Source organism: Pseudochaenichthys georgianus, chromosome 5, assembly GCF_902827115.2.
Source record: "Pseudochaenichthys georgianus chromosome 5, fPseGeo1.2, whole genome shotgun sequence".
NCBI lineage: Eukaryota > Metazoa > Chordata > Actinopteri > Perciformes > Channichthyidae > Pseudochaenichthys > Pseudochaenichthys georgianus.
Genome location: NC_047507.1, coordinates 28,581,673 through 28,592,654, shown reverse-complemented (window position 1 = coordinate 28,592,654; position 10,982 = coordinate 28,581,673). Strand labels below are relative to the sequence as shown.

The 10,982-nt window shown below is 38.2% G+C and overlaps 1 protein-coding gene across 1 annotated transcript; it reads right to left on the bottom strand.

Annotated features, from left to right (window-relative positions):
* Position 1: 1 nt before the first annotated feature.
* Positions 2-10,664, bottom strand: slc16a1a (solute carrier family 16 member 1a). Its single transcript, XM_034082195.2, has 5 exons — positions 10,358-10,664; positions 6,636-6,904; positions 3,785-3,928; positions 2,324-3,097; positions 2-1,498 (listed from the first exon to the last, which is right to left on the bottom strand). The coding sequence occupies exons 2-5, from the start codon at positions 6,850-6,852 to the stop codon at positions 1,263-1,265; spliced, it is 1,371 nt and encodes a 456-aa protein (XP_033938086.1). The 5' UTR covers positions 6,853-6,904; positions 10,358-10,664; the 3' UTR covers positions 2-1,262.
* Positions 10,665-10,982: the final 318 nt, after the last annotated feature.

Here is a 10,982-nt window from a genome sequence, read left to right as displayed (position 1 = left end):
ATCTGTTTTAATGTTTAATGTAATATAATAGACTGACAGTTTATTATATTACTGTCACTGTGAAAAACCTCACACATTTTGTGTAGGAAAAATATAACATCGAATAATAGGTAGCCTATGGCCAAATTGACGTGCAAATAACTAGTTGCCCCTAAATTCACTTACATTGTTCAACCAGCGAAAATGTCAGAGGTTAATATTGTCTATTGTCTGGCAATATTCTATTAAGCCTATATGGGCCACTTTTTTATAGTTTGATTTTGTTTTAATGTGGTTGTTATTAAATGGCAAGAACATGAATAAAATAGAATGTGGAAACATTTGTAACAATTGACTATAGGACAGTAAATCTATTACACTTTCCCCCCAAGGCTGCTTAATAAAGGTTAATTAGATTTGGTGTCGTTTCTAAGAAAAGTAGATTGAGTGCATCTATGAATACTCAGTCTTATCTCGACTCCAATTTATGAAAAACATTGAATACAAAGAAACATTTTTATCCTAATCAAAGAATAAACGTTTATTGGATTTGTTCAATATAGGAACTTGTAGTTTGTTTTCTTTCTTATGCAAACACACAGTTTCAAAGGTTTAATGCCCTCAGTATAATAGATATTTCCCATCATCCATCGTCAAAAATGAACCAAGCAAAACATAAAAGGAGAAATAGAGAGTAGGCTATGAATATGTTTTTGTAATATGTAAAGTTATAGTTTACCATACAAGTAGATGTTTTCAAACATTCAAAAACTGCGGAGAGCTACAATATAATTGTAGACAGCAAAAAGGCCTTTACAATGTGTTTGAAAGATGGTGTCAAAAATAGTGATGTACTGATGCACTTTGACAGAGAATGTTTGCAATCAGTTTTTTGTATTGTCCTAAATTGAGCACAACCCTTCAAATGTTCCCTCTTGAAAAATAACTTTAATAATCTGATGGCACATTTAAGAAGGTTAAAGTACCCAAAATGGTGAACTGCAATAACAGTAACAGAAAAGTTAGTGATACCATCTCAGATGTTACAGATATTTCCTATAAGCGCACACTTGAATTGTCTACCAAATTCATGTGACAGTCCCTATGAATATAAGAGGCCTTTTATGTGTATTGTTTATTTGAGTTAAAAGGCCTTTAATAGGTGTGTAAATAGCTTAACTTGCATTGAAGGTAAGGTTTTCTATGGTGGTCTTCGACTGCATATTTGCCTCACAGGCACTGTTAAAACTGAACTTAAATGTAACATAACATATTACACAATATTAGACAGTGTCTTCCTTGTTACTAGCCTCTGACACACCCTTGGCAGTATTTTCCCTGATGCACTTTTGTTCTTCACTTTCCACCCTGGCCAGTCTCTCTTCCTCTTTGTTCTCTTTGTCCAGCAGTCGATAGTTGAGTCCCATCCCTGCAAACAGAATAACACTGGAGACGATGAGGAGGATCCCGCAGCCCTGGTATGTGTACTTGTAATCATGATAGATGTCTTTAAACTTCCCTGTGAAGAGAATAAGAAGGGCATTGCATAGTTGTTAGTCACTGTCAACATTAGGATGCAGTTAACAACACAGAAATACATTGAAATTGGTAACACTGCCGATACAGAACAGATACATTCTTTGATATTTTTCCCTATGAATTACCTTCAGGTTGTAAATATCTGAACAATTAAACCAGGTTTATAATGTGGTCATTGCCCATACGTCTTTATCTATCATCATTGGTGCCTTTCTGTTGTTACACAACAAGTCCTGGCCTTCACAACTTTACCAGTCCACATTTTTACTCTACTTCAAAGGGAGCAAGCTTCTTTCCCTGACATTATTGATAGATTAGGCAAGTTCTACATCATTATCATCTCTGTGGTAATACAGTATGTATTACCACAGAGATGTTGACATTATTGGATATCTCAGCTTTTGACTATCTAGCCAACCCTTGGACCGATCTACTTCACGCTTGTTGTGTGTGTTTTTAATGATCCTATTAATATTGAACTTGAGAAACTAAGATTCTCTCTAATGACTTTACAGAAACTGACCTGCTCAACATTTCACCAACACAAAAGAGGATTGTACTACACCCCATATGTATTTATACAACTCAAATGTTCTTTATTGTTTTTTGGGTAATGGATATGGATATTATTAAGGTTTGGAAATGCTTTGCATTGTTTCATGCTGCTTTTTGTTTCAAAACATTTTTTTATACTGTAGGCTACTTAATGTTTATAAACTCGAATAAAATCACATGCAGAGAAGTGGAACAAATAAAAAATAGGGCCAATGCACTTGGAAGTTCGTATAAAAGTCAATTTACTCACCGAGCAAAGGGGGTCCCAACAACACAGGACCACACTCCACAATGGTGACCAGCCCAACAGCACTGGAGAAGCGCTTAGTTCCCACCAGGTCCATCAACGTCTCAAACAGAATTGCACTCAGCCAGCCAAAAGCAAACCCAAAGAAGATGGAATAAATCACAAAGCCTGTGAAGTCAACTGATAATGGTGATAAAATGTGGCAAACGCCGTTAAATAGAACAGATACAGCAAAGAAGTACTGTATTCTGGGTCGAACCCACTTAGTGTTAGCCAAGGCCCCCATTGATGGCCGGGCCACCATGTCCACAATAGCCAGCACAGACAGTAAGAAAGCCGCCTTGTCTTTAGGGACGTCTTTACTCTTTGCATAATTACTGAGGTACACAAGTGGTGTAAAGAGACCGAAAAACATGATGACATTTCCTCCAATATAGAGCATGAAGCCGCGGTGCTTGAACAATGACAGGTCGATGAAGCTGTTAATGGTCTGGACTACAGTCCTCTTCTCTGTGGTCTTCTCTGGAGGTTTTGGTTTGGGTCCAATTGGCCGCATGAGGGAACCAGCGACACAGCAATTAAAGAGCACTCCACCCAGGATCAAAAAACTTCCTCTCCAGCCAAACTTCTCAAAAAGCCAGGTGTTTATAGGAGCCATGGTGCAGAGAACGACAGGGCTGCCTGCCATAGCTATTCCATTAGCAATAGGTCGCTTCTTGTAGAAGTACTTTCCAATCATTGTGAGGGAGGGGTTGAGGTTGAAGGACAATCCCAAACCTAAAATAATCAATAGAAATAAATACGTTAATGTATTAGACCTCTATGAATATGAGTTGAAAAAGAAGGATTTGAGCATTCAACAGTGTTTGGAGATTCAGTTAAAAGAAACGAAGCATTTTTGTCCTCGATTGAACCATGTTTAGCGCATTGAGATACATTTCTTCTTCTAGGGATACTCCTGGTAAGGATTGCAGCGTAATCAGTTTGATATAAACTGATTGTCACAAGTTAGAACACATACAATATATAAAAGCAACACAAGAGAAATAGTGAAAAAAAGAGAGACCATCACAGTCCATACAAGCATTATTCCAGAAGTCAAGTGTTTTTTTTTTAAACAGCAACATATTTAGACCTTTAAAGGTATCAAAATAAAGGACTACTTCAGGCGATGATATATTGCATCTCATTCCATGCCCAAGTTTCACAGAAAGAGAAGCAGTTTTAAAAACCTCAGAGCGCACCGTAGGGCATTTGAAAGAATCCCATTAGTAGATCAAGTTCTGTAGTTGCTGGTATGAAAGAATAAAAGGCTGGGAATAAATGTTGGTGCTTTAAAATGTCTCTAAATTCCCTGGTTGTTTTTATTATTTACCACTAGGGGGCAACAGTGTGCTGTATGACAGAGAAAAGAAAGGGTGACTCATTGTTAAACTTCAGAATATAGAAAGTTGATATAGGTACCTCCCACCACACCAATAAAAAAGTACAGTTCTTGAACAGAATTGCAGAAAGACGCAGCAATGAGGCCCAATCCGGACAGGAGTCCTCCCGACATCATGACGATACGACTCCCATATTTATTCACAAGGATGCTGCTGATGGGACCTGAGGAGAAAAATAACAATATGCACGTATTAGAAGCAGAATGATGGGGATTTCTCTCCAATCATCAAAGCAATGGTGTTTATTTTTTAATATTTAACCACAAGAGGGCTCCAGTGTCACGGCTGTGGCTCAGAAAAATCCAACAACTTCTGCAATCATTTTTGTCAGTGCTGCACTGCAGTAGATGTGTTCTCATGCCATTAATAATGTGATGTGTCAGAAAAACCATGAAGGCTGTAGTGCATTAAGCATCTATTTGGTTCAGATATTCATAGACAGAGGGAGGGATCATTTGTTAGTGGATTCTTCAGAAATGCTCTCCAAATACATTTAAATGATTATCAGATAATCTAAGTATAAGTGGATGTCTGTTGTTTTTAAATGAGAGGAGTGGGGGCGGGTAAGGGGACTTGTGTGTTTGGGGTTAAAATATAAACTGGTACTTTGTTACGTACACTTTTCTGACATACAGTATTGGTATAAGTGACAGAATCAGGTAATATTTATATGCATTCACCTTGAATTCTACATCAATTCATGCAAAATTGGTGTGACTTGTAAACAAATGACTAAATTACATGCAGGGTTCAGGTTTCCATCTCCATCTACGGCTTATAACCACCAGCCTAAATGAGTATGAGGACCCACATGGAAGACACTTCTCCCTTCCTGCCAAATCCCTGCACTATCCAATGAGCCTAAATGGAAAGTGACAGTTTTTGTTTAGAGGTTGTCCAGAATCATTTGCCAGCCCGGTGCAAGACAAAGGGTTTTTAAATTGTAATGCAGGCGGTCTCCACACTAACAATGAGTTCTTTCCGTCCGCCGTGCAGCGAGAGTTGCTTAGGATAAAAGGTTGGAGACAAACCAATGTAGAATATTATGAATGTAATGAATGAAAAATTGAAGGAGTACAGACGTACGCAACAGTAGGTTGTTAATGAACTTCTCCTGCCGATGTGCTCAGAATGTGTAACACAACAACAGACTCAGCTGTCATCTACTAGCGCTGATGACAAACATTTCCTCGCTGACTTTCAATTACCATGCATAGCTTGCTTTCATTCGAGTTTATTTACTTCTCAATATTTGCATTAATTAACATTGTTACACATGGATGTTCATATTGAGTCTACAGTGAGTGAACCCATTGTAAAGTGAAAGAAAATTAAGAATGATTAGATTGTTACCCTGTGACCCTTAACCACTGCAGGGATTGTGTTGCTGAACAATAAGCAGCTTTGATTCCTTACACATACTTTTGCTGTTCTGTATTGAGGGTTTTAAATTGGATGTGAGGTTTTGCACGTATTTAACATGTAATGCTGTGACAGTTGGAAGTTAGAAGCAGCCAATGGTTTTCTCTTCCAAGTTCTCTTAATGTTCTCCAAAGAGAAAAATATAAGAGAAGTCCGACGCACCAAACCTTCTAAACATTTACTGTAATCTCACTTGATAATAGATTGGAGACGTGTGGCCGATTTTATATAATTAGCATCGGAAACACCCAGTATTCACAATATAAGGGCAGGTCATGTGCAACGACTCATACATTGTGCACATGCACAAGAATCAAGGAGATGCCACCAAAAAAAATGCTCTAAGAAAGTCGTCACCAGTATTGAAATCAAGTTTATGTTGAATAAACTAAAACAGTTTCTTATTTTGTAAAGAGTTTTCTCGGCTGCTTGTAAAGGTTTCTCTTACCTTAGAAAATAAGAAAGAAATACAAAATAAATAACATGAATCAAAGAAAAACAATTGAGAACAAATCGTGGATACAAACTATACAAACTCTTTATATTGCTTTCTTCATCTGGCCCATTGGTTTTACAGAGGTTGTGCCGCAAATATATGATGTTAAGATAAGTTTAAATGTAATATGTTCAACACTTTGCATGGGAGGAAATACTAGGCTAGCAATAAAACACCATATCTAATTGTATTATATTTCTTTTAGATCTTGCAAATACATTTTACACTGAGGCCAGAATAGAATATTATGGTGTAATATTTTCCACTTCAGATTAGTTAGCCACTCTACAGCAACTTTCTCAAAGTTCCTAGAGAATAGAAAAGATGCCGTAGTCATAATTTCCCCAGTTTATCAGATGCAAGAGAAAAGAGAACTGCAGTGTTTTGATTTCAGAGCAGACGGTCTTGAGGGACGAGGAGAGCTCCTTTGAACTCCGCTCGCGCCGTGTTGAATATCACGAACATGAAAAGAGCCTTATCATCACCTGACCTGTGTAACATCACCCAGCGCCTCATTCATCTCATCAGCGCAGGAACACACGCTACCCCCCCTGGTCCCCCGCTCTCACAGCACAATGGGACAGCAATAGGCCGGTATACACGGCCCATTAACGTGCTCAAGGGACAGATAATGTTGCACTTTTATAAACAACACTTCAATAGAGGATTTACAGTTTTGTTTTATCTCAGTATGAAATGTTTGATTTAAGCCGCACTATAATTCTGAGACTCTTTGTGGCCTCTTTGTGGACAGACACGCTGAAAGGCTACAATGCAACAATGCAAGTCTGTTCTGGAGCAATTAATCGGCTTTTAACACTCCAGGAATACATCTTTTACCGTTGTGCTAAGAGCCAGAGATTGATTTAATGTATACATCTTCTTGTTGTGCTAAATGTCAAGTATTAACAAACTCATTTTTGGGAGGTCGTATTTTTGGGTTGTAGCTCACCTCCGCCGTACATGACGGCCAACATGATGGAAGATATCCAGGACACCTGGCTGCTGGTCACGTCGAAGATCACCTCAATCTCTTTAAAGAAGACAGTGATGGACTTGGGGAATGCATAGGAGAAGCCAATAGAGATGAAGGCCCCAAGCACCACCATCCATCCCCAGCCACCCTCAGGGGGTGTGTAGCCTTCAGGACCACCAACGGCAGGCGCCATTTGTACTCTCAAAAGTCCTCTTCAATATATCACGTTTTACTGATACAAGGACCTGTTCAGGAGAGAATGAAAACAAATGTTACTTAAAGGACTCCAAATATGTACTTTTTATCAGCCGAGTATCAGCCCACTCAAATATTATGGAAAAGAGATAGGACTTTGCCTGTCGCTCATGAACGAGAGTCTCGTGCTCATGACATTGGAATGTAAATATGAAAAGGGTCTTCCTCAGATGAGCTGTAGAGTTAGCAGGAGAGCTTCTTATTGAAGAGTTTATGCTTTCTTCTGCGCGGTGATACGGTTAGCACTGTTGGCAAGTTTTTTTGGAAGAAAATAGTTCCTACATGAAACTGCCCACAACAAAACTGAATTATTTTGAGTAACTAGGTCAAGATTTTTGGAGACATTGTTGTTAAGTTTCTCAAATGTAATTTTTGGGGCTTATTTGCACCTCAAACTGAGTCCCATCTACTTCCACTATATTCGAGAGAAGGCAGACATCTTTATGGACTGAGATAGTTTCTAGATTACACCGTACAGGTAGGCTGAACAATATTTATCCTGGGATGAATTGTCCTTTCAAACCTGATGATTTGTCCTCTGCTTTGAAACATTTAACATTAACAGCTCGGAACTTTTTTGTAACATGGAACGTGTTATATTTTGAAAAGATTTTATTTATTGTTAAAAATGGTTTTTAACCAGTTGGTTTATCATTGTCCTATTTGGTAACATTATAAATGCACTTTGAATGCACTTTGGTATTTTCATTAGCAAGGTTTGCTAATACTGTTGCGACAGTCTGGCTGGGATTATATCAGGAGCTTTTATTGTCAACATGCAGCTCTCCATGATGGTAGAAAAGATCAGATGTGATTCATTTCTGCTTGTTTCACCTTCATATACTGCCAAATATAGTACATGCTCTGTACACTGACCTATAAAAACCTCTGAGTACCTGATAATTTGTACGTATTTGGAAAGAGATAAAATATGTCTTAAAATATTTCCCCAACTTGATAAAAGAGGGATGCCGTTTTTGGCCTTCTTTTGGCTTTGAATTGTTCTCTGCATGTATTCACTGAGCGGCCACCCGCTGATCTCCCACAGTCTCACTTTAGAGATGATGAATAAGAGTCCATCTGCAGAGTCAAACAACTTACTGTATTGTTTACACTGGGGAGACTACAGAGAGAAAACATTGATCAGACCATGAACACTGGTTGAATTCACACTGTTCAATAGCTCAGGGCTACGCTCAGGAGTGGGTGATGATATAGTGTTTTTCAGCAAAGGAGGACTTGATTTTGTTGATGAATTGTTGTAGTGCTCTGAAAATGTATTGGAGAAGCCAGTTGAGTGCAGCGAGTGGTGAATATTTAATGAGTTAAAGAACTTTTATCATTGAGCTGGGATTTTAGCTGCAGCGGTGGAGCTGTAAATGTTCCTCCTGCATTATTCTACATATTCAATAGTCAATGAAGGTGAGATTTGAGAACTTATGTCTTTCATTTATTCAAATAGACCTTAAGGGTGACTTTAAATAATAAGATAATAAGCACTGAGGTGTAATGAATCTAATTTGCAATATAGAATATATAGAAAGAAAGCGCAACAATTGTTAAAGCTGCAATCACGTAACAGCTCCTCGAGTTCATGGATATGTTGCTGTTAACATAACCATCATCAAGAGGAGGTGGAAGTGTAATCTGGCATGTGTCCCCTGATTATTGTTTAATAATGTAATAATATACACATTGGTGATTTGTCAACATAAATAAACAAGCAAACTTCAATATCTTGGAAACGTTCAGGTCAGTGTTCAGCAACAGTTTATATCTACTAATGACAGCGATAAAGAAATAGTCAAATCTTTTTTGGATTGATGGTGTTTTCATAAAAATGTTCAACTGCATGAAGAGAACCTTGATATAAATCAAAAACGTGTTGTATGGACCTGTGTATGGCCTAGCTTAACATGAAGGCTAATGGTGGGGGAAACACATCAAATAATTACCATGTTTTTCTATTGTTTTAATCTTAACATATGTAACAATCTAATAGTTAATACCTACTCCTGGTATTAGATGAGCAAAAACATTTATTCATCACTGTTAATGTTAGGGTTAACACGTTTACAAGAACGGTTGGTTGAAAGATTATCACTGTCTGAGAAAAGTCACCACAAATTCACCGGCGGCCTCTGAAATAGGACAGTATGCTGGGGAAGTGCTCTGAACTGACAGCAGAGACAGCATTGGGGTTTAGAAGAATGAAACATTCATTGTATGGCTTTAGATGATGAATCCAGGAAGTAGCTAATACAGACAGGACACCAGATAAAGCGGCGTAATCGCAGGAATAATAAATAAACTGGATGATTTCATACTGATTGATCGATTGCTACGCTCTAATTTGGAGAGAATAGCATCAAATTATTCAGTGAAAACTGCAGAGTCTATTCATTTATACCTGGTAGTGGAAAATGAAACAAGTGGGACGAATGGAGGCTGTGGCTCAGTGATAGTGCGCTGAACTTAATGCGCTGAACTTTGAATCAGGGGATAGCAAGTTCGAGTCCCACTGCAGTCAGCATGTCGTTGTGTCCCTGGGCAAGACACTTCACCCCAAATTGGTCCTGTGGGGAATGCCCACAGTACTGAATGTATGCAAGTCGCTTTGGATAAAAGCGTCAAACGAGTAACATGTAATGTAATGCAATGAATGGGCAGAGGCATTGATGCTAAGCCAAATCACATTGTAAAGGTCTAAAAAAAGCAGTCAAAGTGCCACTTGACAATACAGAGATACCCTCACAGAGCATGGTGGGTGTGTCTGAGGACAATAGAGACGCAGAATGAAAAGGTGTCATTGTTAAAAGGATACGTTCTTCTCTGGAAATAATTCAACTAACATTGGTCACTCGGTTAGATTTCAGTGTGTATTGTTGGACTTGAATAACATTAAACATGTTATAAACATGCATACAAATACAAATATGTTCCATGTGGTACATTCTAGGGTCTAAAAATAACCTCTTACTTTGTTGAATTCAGAGTTATTTTTGGTTTGGATCAATAGAACACTACACTGAATTAAATAGATAGTTAATGTTGTAAAGTATTATAGAAAAAGTCGTTTAAACGTTGTTGAATGAACATAACATTTTACAACTTTGGCAAAAATGTTGTGCTTCCAGCTAAATATGTTTGATTCATTCTCCCTGCAGCAATGCTCTGAGCCTTTTATGACCCCAGGTCTTCTCATACTACTTATTAGATCAAGTGAATTTGGCTGATTAATTATGGATGAGAATAGCTTGTTAAATATTTGCAGAGGGAAATCTCACCCTCACACAAAATGTATTGTTATAACTGACAAAGCAATACATCTTTTATGAGTATCAAGCTGAAAATAGCCTACTTATGCAAGTAATTACTTTTAAAGAGATAACTGGTAATAAATGGTAATCGTGCATAGTATGTGTGTGTGTCAAGTGTCTTACCTTGGCAGGAGCTCTCGAACAGGCCAGATGAGCTTTGAAGATAAACACCCGTCTCCACGGCACGTTAACAAACTGCAGACATCATTGAAGGGGACTGAATGTCTTTGAATATTTACGAAATATAAAAAAACACTCTATATGTTTCTAAGATACTCCTGATGTTATCTGTGGGTCTAAATCCACTGTGACAGTCCAAAAGTAGCCAGTGGCATCTCAGCTTCACTCTTCATCTAAAGTGACTAAAGTGAAGCTGAGAGGTTGAGTTTATTCAGTGTCCAGACCACACAGATGAACTGTGTGGACACTATGGGGCTAAATGTTGAGGTCAGTGAAGTTCTTATTGGCTGTGGGAGGCTTTGTGCCGTGCCCCTACAATTCTTTTTTCTCCACCCCTCTGTCATGTGCCGAGGTCCCACACAAGGTCAGGGTAGTTCACTGCACGGCCCTATAGTACATGTGACCTGAGAGGATATCGAATAATGTCTGCGCCCTCACAGATAAGATGCTTCTTACGTTGATTATCCACATTAGCTGTTTTATAAGCACTTTAAGAAATCTGGTTTACTTAAACAGCACATCATTTGTTAACCTCACCCACCTACGAGAAAGATTTCTAAACACTTTA